The 13,285-nt window shown below is 40.5% G+C and overlaps 1 protein-coding gene across 6 annotated transcripts in view; it reads left to right on the plus strand.

Moving 5' to 3' along the window:
- NDRG3 (NDRG family member 3) overlaps window positions 1-13,285 on the plus strand; it is a 79,251-nt gene that overhangs the window by 26,084 nt on the left and 39,882 nt on the right. For 3 of the 6 annotated variants that reach the window (XM_036418406.2, XM_036418411.2, XM_036418407.1), the window contains exon 3: window positions 5,366-5,401. The exons of the other annotated variants lie outside the window; for them this stretch is intronic. In XM_036418406.2, the coding sequence (XP_036274299.1) occupies window positions 5,366-5,401 (36 nt within the window). The remainder of the gene's footprint in view (window positions 1-5,365; window positions 5,402-13,285) is intronic. 6 annotated transcript variants of the gene reach the window in all.

Consider the following 13,285-nt stretch of genomic DNA (forward strand, 5'->3'; position numbering starts at 1 on the left):
TGGGACCTTTCAGTCCGCAGGCTGATGCTCTATCCACTGAGCCAAATCAGTTTCGGCAAGAATCGCTTTGAACATGGAATTAATGGTATCTTTAAAATGTACAGAAATAAAAAAGAAAATATACAGAATTTGAAACTTATAAGTTTTGTTAGAGTAGAATCGTGTACCTCAAATATCAGAGACAATTAAGTCCTCATGGAAGGGCCCAGGGAAGTCTTTATCCTTCCAGAATACATCCAATGAGCACTATTAAATTTTTAACGAGTTCAAATAATATGTCTTCACTTGCTTCACTTCACCACAGATTGAGTAAAGCCCAGCTAATGGTCTCCCTTCAGAAACTCTGGATGCTAAATACTGTCAAACAAACCCAGTCATATCCTTTCTCTAAGATGATCACTCACGAAGCCTGAAGCCATTCTCCTAGAGGGTCTGGCATCTCTTTAAAAAAATGCCAAGAAAACAAGGATTAGTCTTCTTTCACTTATTAGTACTTTTTCTGCTGGGAGTCTAGCTGTGTACATTGGATTAAGAACACATAGTTGTTTTTTGCTATGTATTCAATAAAGAGAAGCTCGCTTTGATTTCTAGAAAGAATTATCTCTTTCCATTTTTGGCATTTCCCTTTGTGCTCATTTCAGAGGCTTCAGGGCTTCACAGAATGCCTCAAGACTGGTGCTTTAGCCGGGACTGGTTTGGCTCAGTGGATAGAGTGTCGGCATGCGGACTGAAGGGTCCCGGGTTCGATTCCGGTCAAGGGCATGTACCTTGGTTGCGGGCCATCCCCAGTGGGGGGTGTGCAAGAGGCAGCTAGTCGATGTTTCTCTCTCATCGACGTTTCTAACTCTCTGTTCCTCTCAATTCCTTTCTGTGTAAAATCAATAAAAAAATAAAAAAAGACTGGTGCTTTATTTGGGGGAAGGTGCAAGTTGAATCAGGAGTCAGGGGCTTAATATCTGGTCATTTATATTCTACTCAAACCATCTACCCTAGTATATAAAAGGGTCCTTCTTTCTGCTTCTCATAGTTAATTAGAAGTTAAACAAAATGGCCTGGCGAGTGTGGCTCAGTGGTTGAGTGAACCAGGAGGTCACAGTTCGATTCCTGGTCACCTGCCTGAGTTGTGGGCTCAATTCCCAGTGTTGAGTATGCAGGAGGCAGCCAATCATTGATGTTTCTGTCTCTCCCTCTCCCTTCCTCCTGAAATCAATAAAAACATATTAAAAAAAAAAAGAAAAAAAAGAAATGAAATACAATGATTTCTCTGAAGGCGTTCTCAGGCATATTATGGGGCTACTGGGAGCCGTGGAATATAATCCTTTTTTACCAATAGCAGCATTCCTTGGAAATATGCTACCCATCCCATCTGCACCGTGTCTTTGTTGTCTCTCCAAGCTCTGATTACATCAGACTTATTTTGTGAACTTGGTTTCATGCCAGGAACAATACTTTAGACGAGCTGTCTCCACCACCCTTTCTTGTTCTCAGTATCATCTGCAGTCTCTCTGATTGGTAATCTATTGTGATTTTTCTGCCACATTTAGAGAACTAAGGTCTGTTCATCCATAGCCTATTCCTTCAAAAGCTTTCTGAATCTAGATCAGTATTGTCCAGAAGTTTCTGCAGTTTATAGAAATTTTTTTAAAATTTTTGCTGCCCAATAATATAGTTGCCACTAGCCATGTGTGTCTGCAGAGCACTTGAAATGTGGTTAATGTGACTGAGAAACTATAAAAAATAAATTTAATTGCCACATGTTACAAGTGACTACCATATTGGATAGTGCTGCTGTAGATCTACTAGTTCCTCTAGTATAGGACAGTTTGTTTCTTTGGGGTTTTTAATACCATTCTGGGCCATGTTTTTATCATCCATGCTTTGTCCTGCCAGCAGTGGGATACAGAACTGGTTCTAAGAGGATCTTCTTTTTTAATTGACCAATTTATTTGTTTGGTCTTTTAAAAAAAATATGGTACAGATGGGATGGGTAATATATTTCCAAGGAATGCTGCTATTGTGAAAAAAGGATTATATTTTTATTGTTAAATTTTTTTAGGAAGGAAGAAGGTTAGAGAGATAGAAACATCCATGGGAGAGTAACATCATCGATCAGCTGCCTCATGCACTGCCCCTACTGGGGATCAAGCCTACAAACCAGGCATGTGCCCTGACTGTGAATAAAACCAGCAACCTCTTGGTTTCTGGGCCTATGCTCAACCAGCTGGGCAATATTTTTTTTTATTGATTTTTAGAAAAAGGAAGGGAGAGGGAGGCAGGGAGAGAAATATTGATGTGAGAATGCAACATTGATTGGCTGGGAATTGAACCAGCAACCTTCTGGTACATGTGACTATGCCCAACCACTGAGCCCCTTTGACCAGGGCTAAGAGGACCTTGAAGGGGACTACTTAGTGACCAGCTGTCTAGATCTCTAGATCTTTGGGAAGGTGCTTATTAGCAGCTCCACCCCTTCTGGAAACCATTGTAGGCAGAATATATATTTTAAGATAACATGGTTTCTAAACAAAGAAAGGTTTCTTTCAGGGGAAGGGCTTTACTTTATGAAAAATCAAATTAGAAGACTTTTCCCCCCCCTCCCAAACACATTATTCATTATCATGTTTATATTCTTACATCATACTCTTGGAGTCTGGCATCTAAAATGCTACAAAAATGCCTCTGAGTCATTCCCATTGACTTTTTTTTTTTTTTAATCTAACTTTACTGTGATATAATCTCTTTTTAGAAGCTTGGTGAATTCCCCTTCAGTCTTTTGATTATGTTCTGCTTTTTAAATGATTCAGTTATGTGTCCTTTTTCCTATCAGCAGTTTTATGGAATGCAACAGGTAGATCATTCATTATATTAGGAATCCTGTTTTGTTTTTCTTTTTCTCCAGTGACACTTCCTTCCTCATTCAATATCAAGTCTTCCATTTCCAATCCATCTATATCTTTGTTCTCTCCTTATTCCTTTCTTTAATTCTTGGTTCTAGGCACTACTGCCTTCCTTGTTCCTCTCAGGAACTCCTTTCCTCCCAGGTGCTCCTTTGTGGGTTTAAGTTTGCTGTCAGACTCTGATCCATGTCTTACCCCACATGTGTCAAACACAAGGCCCGCGGGCCAAATCCGTCCCGCCAGGCCTTGCAATGTGGCCCGCACCGCGCTGTCATCACTGCACTCCGCTGTGTTTCCATCACAGTGACAGTTTATGACTGTTCAGTAAACCATTCGGCCTGCGATTTAGGCTGGATTTTAGATTTTGGCCCCTTCTCTGATTGAGTTCGACACCCCTATTTACCCTCTTCCTACAAATTCTCACTGCTCTTTTTAGATAGGGAGGCAAGAAGTTACCAGCTTTACTGAGAAAGCAGGCTGCTTTCTTTTATACTAGGGGCCCAGCACAAGAATTCGTGTACCTTGAAAGGAACTGTGGGCTGCAGAGGGCACAGGGACAGGTCTTGGCCCATACTCCGTGCCCCCTCTCGGCCCCTCTCTCCATGGCCCCCATCTCCTGTCTGCCCACAGCCCCACTCCCGTCGCCACTGTTCCCATGCGCTGATGGCGCCAGCCTCACTTGCATCCTCTGACGGCTCAGAGCAATTGGGACTGGTGCCAGCAGCAGGTATGAGAGGGGGCTGCTGCCCTGATTGCCTCTCAGGAGCAGAGGGAGGTGGAGAAGCCCTGAAGGGCTATGAGGGTGGCAGCTGCCGCTCATTCCTACTGACAGCGCCGAGTGATGGGGCCCGGCACCGGCAGTGAGTGAGAGCGGTGGCTTCAGCACTGGCAGTGGGTGTGAGTGGGGCCAGTGCCAGCAGCAGGTGTGAATGCCAGGCAGGATTGCAGCATCCAGGAGCAAAGAATTTTCAGTAAACACCAGAGATTTGTCCAGATGACAGCAACTAGCACCCCACCTTGGTATGGTTCCCCTGCTCACCTGCTCTACCATCCCTCCATGACTGACACCACCATATTCTGTGCATGGCCCCTGGCAATCAGCGCACGTCGTAGCAACTGGTTGTTCAGTTGTTCGGCAGCTTGGTCTATTTGCATATTAGGCTTTTTTTTTTTTAATTACACACACACACACACACACACACACACACACATACACACACACACACACACACGCTAGAGGCCTGGTGCATGAAATTTGTGCACGGGGCAGGGGTCCCCTCAGTCCAGCCTGCACCCTCTCCAATCTAGGACATCCCTCTCACAATCCTGGATCGCTGGCTCCTAATCACTCACCTGCCTGCCTGCCTGATCGCCCCTAACTGCCACCCACTGCCAGCCAGGTTGCCCCCAACTGCCTCTACATGCCAGCCTGATCACGCCTAACTTGCCATCTGCTGCCAACCAGGTCGCCCCCAACTGCCCCCACCCTGCTGGCCTAGTTGCTCCTAACTGTCCCACCCCCGCTGGCCTGGTCATCTTTTACTGTCCCTCCTGCTAGCCTGGTTGCCCCAACTTCCCTCCTCTGCCAGCCTGGTCGCCCCTAACTTCCCTCCCTATTGGCCTGGTCGCCCCCAACTGCATCCCCCACTCTCACTGGCTTGGTTGCCCCCAGCTGCATTCCCCCACTGGCCTGGTCACCCCTAACTGCCCCCCCACTGCCAGCCTGGTTGCCCACGCAGTCTGCTCTTTAGTCGTTTGGTCATCCCTCACTAACCCCCTTCTGGCCTGGTCACCCCATGCAGCCTCCTTGTTCAGTTGTTTGGTCATTCCTCACTAACACCCCTGCCGGCCTGGTTGTAGGCAGCCATCTTGTGAGGGTGTGAGGGTCAATTTGCATATCACATCTTTATTATATAGGACTAGAGGCCCAGCACACAAAAATGCGTGCACTCAGAGGGGTCCCTCAGCCTGGCCTGCACCCTCTTCAGTCTGGGACCCCTCGGGGGATGTTCAATTGCAGCTTAGGTCCACTCCTCAGGGTCTAAGCCACAGTCAGACATCCTGAGCGCTGCCGAGGAGGCAGGAGAAGCTTCTAACACCACCCCTGCACTCACAGGTCTCAGCCCTGCTTGTGGCTGAGCGGAGCTCCTCCTGGGGGAGTGCACTGATCACTAGGAGGAAGCTCCTGCAAGGTGACCAGTCATTCCGCCATTAGTGTCATTTTTCATATTACCCTTTTATTATATAGGATAGATTCTTAGGAAGTCCACCAAGGTGTAATCTCATCTCTAAAAACTCACCTTTTACTAACACATGTTAGGAACCCACCCTGCCTCTGAGGACTTTTTATGAGAAAGAACCATTTTAGTTTATGGCAACCATACACTATACATGCATTGCTTTCACTGTGAACTGAATTTGCTGCACATTTGGGGAAACTGACTGTGTTTTCTGCCTTCTGTTGACAGAATGGTACACGAAACTTCCAGGACTTTGACTGTCAGGTAAGAACTGTACAAGCGCCAAGGAGGTCTGTGTGCCAGTTCTCTGCAGTGCTTCCCTCCTGTGCTGGTGGTCTGTAGTGGTGGATCTCTCTTCATAGCAGTGATGGCTCCTTCATGTTTTTTTAGTTATTATAATAAATTTGTTTAAAATAATTTGCTGTTATATTCAAAATTTGCCTGCCAGGGTCTGTTTTTATGATTGTAAGTTACTGTGTCTGTGTGATTAGATTTCCTTTCCTCAAATAATACTCGAAACCCCAGTCCTAGGTGTCAAGTGGAGGGTTGTCACCTCACTGCAGAAAAGGTGGGGGAGGTGTAGTTTGGAGGGGAAACTTGACAAAATATTTTCCTAAAAAAAAAAAAAAAGACAAGTGTTATTAATTAAAAAATGTAGGTTTCTATTAGCTTTATATTTAGAAATACAAAATTTAACCTGACTCATTAGTATTTTCTTAAATGATACTGTTCTCTTCCTACTCTATTTTTTTGTTTGGTGAGTTTTTTCCCCTGTAACTATTGCCAATTTAAAAATTAAAAAAATGAACCAGCAACTCTTGATCTATCTACTTTATCTGTTGACTGGCCCTGAAAGAAGTGGGAGGAAGGAATGAGTACATGGAAATGGGAATCTTATAAGTCCATGTAGCCCGGCTCCTGTTTTGGGGATGATGTCAGAGCAGTGGCTGTCAGAAGCAGTGTGAAGTAGACTCTCAGGATACTAGGCAGAAAAGGAAGGTGTTGGGAAACCAACTTCCTTGCTTGCAGGATTTCACCAACCCATATACCCAAAGGCAAACAGTTATTTTCAGATACTCATTTTATGTTAACTGTAGTGAATCTTTAGCATTAGCATCAAAAGGAAGGACATATATTTATCTCATAGGGTAAACCCAATTATATCATAATTTACAGAGTAACTATTATAGATATTAAACATATCTCTAGTTCTTGGAACAATATCACAATATGTGTGTGTGTGTGTGTGTGTGTGTGTGTGTGTGTGTGTTTTAATATATTTTTATTTATTTTAATGAGAGGAAGGGAGAGGGAGAGAGAGATAGAAACATCACTGATGAGAGAAAAACATAGATCGGTTGCCTCCTCCTGGGGATGGAGCCTAAAACCCAAGCATGGGCAATGACTGGGAATGGAACCATGACTTCCTGGTTCATGGGTCGTGTGATTCAGTGGTTGAGCTGGGCCCAACGTTGTTTTTATTAACCCTGTTTTACAGATGTGGAAATTCAGAATCAGGTTTCTTAACTTGACATTGAGTGAAGTTGGGGTTGAAAAACCCCATTCTTCCTGAATCCATTTCCTGTTCTTTTCTACCTGGAAATGTCCCAAAGCTGAGATGTTATAAGGAGTTGAATTATATGCAAAGCTGAGGTTCCTTGGCAGGATGCACAAGACTCACTTTGTAAGGGGCAGTGTGCTCATTGTGTTGTTACAGGTTTTTGAATCCTAGTGTCAGATACCTCTTAGTGTGATTCTTTGGTGCTTTATATATACAGTGTAACCAACCTAGTAGGAAATCGGTAGGCAATCGTTTGCTATATTTCTTTACTCAAGAACAAGAAGTCATATTAATTTTTAATAAATGGTAGCACAGTCAAATTTGGGTTTAGTGTTTTTATTTTCACCTAATTTCATCTATGGTTTGGATCCTCGGTTGAAACTGTTTAACTTGATTGCTGTTAAGTATTTGATATAATTACCTAGAAGGAAATCATTTGAGAGAGGGACAGTAAAATTTAAGATGAGGAATTCCAGAAATAGTATTTGTAAACTCCTGCCAAAAAGTGTGGAAGTATTTATTTTCATCAAATTGGATATCCCCTCCCCAAAAGAGAAAATTAGAATATAAAAACTTACATTACAAACTCAAATAGATTTTAAAAATACCAAAAAGTAAATAAATATCACTTCTTTTTTTCACCAGTGTTAATGTTTTAGAATATAGCCTTTAGGATTTTTTAATGCATACATATACTTAGATATAAATGAAATTGAGTTTTAGAAATATAAATATAAATCACTTTTTAATATTAAGGCTTAAAATATCTTGATATTTTGGGTGAAGCTTTAGTAACATGTTCTGGCCTTATGAAATACAACTTTTTAAAAATATATATATTTTATTGATTTTTACAGAGAGGAAGGGAGAGGGATAGAGAGTTAGAAACATCAATGAGAGAGAAACATTGATCAGTTGCCTTCTGCATAGCCCCTACTGGGAATGTGCCTGCAACCAAGGTACATGCCCTTGACTGGAAGCGAACCTGGGACCCTTCAGTCTACAGGCTGAGGTTCTATCCACTGAGCCACACTGGTTAGGGCCATTGGGCGTTCTTAAGAGACAAAGCTGAACAAATCTATAAAGCTGGCATTGTCACTAAATGGAAAGGCCTTCAGCCTTGGCATTGGTGTTGTCTTTTAGAATAACTGTGGGCTTCTTCTGATCTGTCTTATCTCAGAAATCTTAAAGGAATCTTTGATGATATCCTAGGAAGTTATCTTGGCATCATCAATTAAGCTCACAACTTCAGTCTAGACTGATTTTTCCTTACTAATCAACTTCGTGTTTGTACATATTTTTCAGTAGCTGAAAATGTCATTAAAAGTGTACCATTTCTCTTGGTTTTGATTGTCCCATGTGATTTCATTGCTATATAGCTCCTCTGAGGCAAACAGCAGTTATATTTGTGTATAACAGTAATGAAGGAATGGGTGATTAGAGGTGACATGCTTAGAATTGATGAGAAAGGAGAAATGAGCCTATTGCCAGTTGGAACAATGAATCAGCAGGCTTATTGTCCATTTATCTACTTCAGTGTTGCTTAATTCTTTTCTCCTTCTGAGACTGTTTAAAAGCTTAGAGTTAGAGCTGAAACAAATGCTGTTGTTTCTGTGTATACGATATTGCTTTAAAAGAATAACACTTAACCTGGGTATGATCAGAATCAAATTTAGGAAATTCAAAAAAGTATAAGAATAAAGATTACCTATTATCCTATTACTAGAGATTACCATATTTTATTATGTTTTTCTCCAATTTTTACTTTTTTAAATTCTGTTTATCAAGAGAGTATATGCTCAAAGTAGAATATTTGGAAAGCACGGAGAATTAGAATTATAAAGTAGTTGGAGAAAAACTCATAATTCCATGACCCAGGGACAACCCTGTTAATATAGTATTGAAATATATGTGCATATGTAATATTAAAATAATTTTTTTATTTCTTTAGTTGGTTATATTGGATATACAATTTTGTATCTCCTTTTCTGACTTAATATTAGAACACAATCTCATTCCCATAGTTTTAAACTCATAAAAATTTCTAATGGCTACCTGTTATTTAACCATATAGCTATGCTATGTCATAAGTATTTCATTATTTTTTGAAATTAGATTGCTTATTATATCTTCACTGAACATTTTAGTGCATAAATTTTATTACACTTTGAGTTATTTCCTTAGATTAACTGGAATGAGCATATTTAAGGCCCTTGGCATATCTTGTCAAATTGCCTTCCACTTCCACCAGAGGGTTACTCAATAAATACTGGTGGAGAGTGAAAAGCTGGTGTCTGCCAGGATATATCATTTTCACAGAAGAGAATGAAGTTCTTGCTCCTAGGATAATCCAGGCATGGCCAATGGCTGAATAATTTCAGTCTGACTTTAAATCAGTAGCTCTTTGGCCTTGGCTGGTGTGACTCAGTTGGTTCAGTGTCATCCTGTGCACTGAAAGGTTGCTGGTTTGATTCTGGGTCAGGCCACATGCCCAGAGAGGCAATTATTCGATGTTTCTCTCTTCCTCTCCCTTCTTCTGTCTCTAAAATCAATTTTAAAAACACATTTTAAAAAATACAGCAGTTCCTCTTTGGCTTGTGGACAGAAGGGTCCCAGGTCAAGGGCATATTTCCGGGTTGCCGGCTTGATCCCCAGAAGGGGATGTGCAGGAGGCAGGCTGATCAATGATTCTCTCTCATCGTTGATGTTTCTACCTCTCTCCCTCACCTTTCCTCTCTCAGAAATCAATAAAAGTATATTTTTTTTAAAAAGGAGATAGCCCAATAGATAAGAAAATATATTTTTTTTTAATGCCATTGCTCTCTAGAGGACTTCTTTATATAGAACCCAAGTGTGAGAGATGGGTTTTAATACCTTAATTCAAAATGTATGTGGCCGGCCTCTTCTAAAGGGTTTTAAACAGCTTTAAACTCTTCCCAATAACTTGTTGAATGGGATTGTTAAAAAAATAAGATTAGGTGAAATAAATATCCTGAACATTCCTTCTATAGAAAAGGTGTTTGGGGACAGCTGGGATTCAGCCATCTGTTAGAGATTTTTATCAGTAGTTACTTGCTCCTCCCCTAGCTTTGAAGGATGCAAATTGGTCCCAGTCCATTTGTTGGTCACTGCTTCCCTTTGTATGCCCCACACACACCCAGGAAAACTGGGATTATTACTAATCTGCAGTTTTCCTTTCTTAATGGCCTTTGTTCATAGTTCCTGCCCTTGAGATGCCCTCCACCTTTTGTTGGTTTTGGGGGAGTGAGAGAAAGGTTGATTATTAATTTCAAAGGATATAGGTGACTTTATTCTCAATTGAAGGGGGAAAAATAATTTTATAGAAAAAGATGGGTTTATTTTTTTTAATCATCACCACTTCCAATCTCAGTACCCTTTTCTCCTGTCACTAGAGGATTTATTTCTCTAACAATCTGTTTCATCTTGGGCTTCATCTTGGGCTTGATGGCTACCAACTGCTTCAAACTCACATTCTTCTAGCTTAGCAACCTTATTGGGAAGAGAAGATCTTTACCTATAAATCTAGGAAAAAGGTCAGGGAAGGAATCTTGACTTAGATGGGTCAGGTCATGGGGGGTTGTCACATGCACATACCTGGACCCCTTCCCACCTGCACTTTCCTAGAGAGTCCATGTTCTGAAGGTGTTCTGGGCTATAGTGTGTGGGTTAAATTCACTTGTTTTCTTCTTATTGTCATCAAAGATATTAGAGTTGGCTTTGAAGGAGGAAAAGATAGATTTTATGTTGACATATTGCAAGAGAAGCTTCCAGATGAAGAGCATGATTTATGAGATTGAGAGTGTGGGTAGTTGGAAAATAAAAAATATCTGAATGGGTATTGATTGAACTAGGCTGAAAGATAAAAAAGTAAGAGGGGAGAGAACTGAGTTTTAAAGTAATGTAGAACTTTAAAAATAAAAATGTGTTCTGATAGGTAGAAGGCTAAGTAATTGTTAAGGTCAGTTTTTTTTTTTATTAGGGGATTAAATGAGGAAATGAACTTTATACCACTACACAGAGGTAAGGTAATGGTGGGAGTATTACATAAAAAATTCCTATATAATAATAAAAATTATACCAGAGGCTCAAATAGTAACTACTTACTAGATGCAGAAGGAAATTTCATACTAATAAAAGCATTGACATTTCTAAAAGTATGTTGTCATACAAGTTTACCTAACCTCTTTCGGACTGGCCAGAGCAGAATGAAGTGATAAAAATTTAACTGAGTTCAGAGGGATATGATAAGTCAGATTGAATAGTTCTGGTGATAGCACATCTTGCTGAAGGAAGGCGACTCAGAAAAAAAAGGTGAAAGTTAATTATTATCAAATAATGGTAATATCCTAAACATTTAAATTCTTTAAAAAGACTCTTAAACTTTATCTTTGATTAAGAGGGAGACCATCTAGGATGGAGAAGTGTGTTGGGGACCAATATGATTTCAGGTGGTTTTATAAGCCTGGAGAAAAAAGGGACCATGGTCACGTACACAACCTTGGAAACAGTAAATAATGAGAGAATACTGGAAACGCTCTGTGACCAGAGCCAATTAGATGCTACCTGGGCTCTGCCCTGGAGCACAGACTCATTGTGTAGTCATACCCTGTAGAATTCTAGGGTGCAAGTGAGGGAACTACAGAAACAGCCTGTGGAATGCATGATCGTTGGCTGAAGTGGAAAGATGTTGGCAACTTCACCTCCGTATGGCCTGTCTATTGAGTGAGCTCTGTAGCCAGGGTCTCTGCACACTCATCTTGAGATGGAGACTTCAAGCTCTTCACTCTCAAGGCCCCAAAGGCTATGTATAGAAGTCTATAGGGAGGTGAGTATCTCCTTTTTGTATTCTTTGTCCTAATATCATTCACATTCACAAACTTTGAAATGAAGAAAAACTATAGGAATTGCTCAAGCACTCTTGACCCTTTGATGCTTTGGTCATTATACAATTTGAGGGTATATTATGGGAGGTAGGAGCTGAGGTCTAAAAAGTTGAAGTTCTGTTAGTCAATTTTAACTCTGAATTTCATCTAGATCATGAAATGATGACAAAAGTAGTTACTTTGCCCCATTCCCTCACCTACTTTTAACCCATCTGTTATATCTCCCTTAATATATATATATATATATATATATATATATATATATATATATATTTTTTTTTTTTTTTTTAATTTTTTTTTACAGAGAGGAAGGAGAAAGGGATAGAGAGTCAAAAACATCGATGAGCCAAACCGGTTTCGGCTATATAATTTTTCTGAACTTTCTTCACAGCTTATATCCTTCATCCCATTCCACACCCTCCCCCCACTACCCCCCTTTACTCCCACACACACTACCCCCATCAATTACCTGGCCTTAGGAGGTCTGCTAACCTAAGGGCTAAAGTGTAAACCGGTTTTTCCTTCAAGTCTCAGAAGTAGAGCTGAGAAGTAGGCCAAATTAAAATATTTAAACAAGACTCTACTGAAGGAAGATATGACAGAAGGAAGTCTCCAGCAACTAGATTGTCAGAATGACAAATTGTTACACATTCTTTTCAATTTGGTTTCTCCTGAGCATCACCCATCTGGCAGGGGCTTACATCTCTCTTCCTCTTTATTCTGTTTTTTTGTTGTTGTTGTTTTTCCTCAAAAAATAGAGAGCGCAAAGATTCCTTGTGTTCCCTTTTTAAAATTTATCATCTCTCAGGAGGAAACAAGTTCTATGTTTCATTAGTGTCATTCCTTCTCCAAGTTCTTACATTTTATTTTTTATTTTTAAATATATTTTGTTGATTTTGTACAAAAAGGAAGGGAGAGAGATAGAGAGTTAGAAACATCAATGAGAGTCATCGATCAGCTGCCTCTTGCACACCCCCTACTGGGGATATGCCCGCAACCAAGGTACATGCCCATGACCGGAATCGAACCCGGGACTCTTCAGTCCCCAAGCCGACACTCTATCCATTGAACCAAACCGGATTCGGCCAAGTTCTTACATTTTAAATATATAAATAAATAATCTATTTAGTGCTAATTTTTAAAAAAATCTGTGGTATAGTATATATATAACTTTCTGCATTTCTATTCAGCATTGTGTTTTTAAGATTTCTCTATGTATTAATGCTCATAGTTCTAGTTCATTTTTTCTGTATTATATGAATATATCATAATTCATTTATCAGTTTCCCTATTGATGAATGTTTAGGCTGTTTTCAATTTTTTTTACATTATAATAAGGCTTCAATGTATATTTCTGTATACGTCTGACCATATTTGGGAACTTCTTTAAGATTATACCAAAAAGTAAAACTGCTATAGGGTATATAAATAAGGTTCTCCCTCCTCCCAACTGGTGGGCGGAGTTATGACATTACTGGCATCTGTCACAGAGATATCTCCAAGACATTGAGCCATCAATCAGCGCCTGCCAAAGTCTCCTGGAGCCCACCCCTTCCTGTTCTGCCCTGGGTCCAACCCTCTCCTGTTCCTCTCCTTAAAAAGACCCCCAGACCAGCCATGTGCTGCTGATCCTCCATGTCCAGGTGGCAGCCCGGCTGGGTCCATCCCCACTCCCAACTCCTT

Source organism: Pipistrellus kuhlii, unplaced genomic scaffold, assembly GCF_014108245.1.
Source record: "Pipistrellus kuhlii isolate mPipKuh1 unplaced genomic scaffold, mPipKuh1.p scaffold_m20_p_6, whole genome shotgun sequence".
Lineage (NCBI taxonomy): Eukaryota > Metazoa > Chordata > Mammalia > Chiroptera > Vespertilionidae > Pipistrellus > Pipistrellus kuhlii.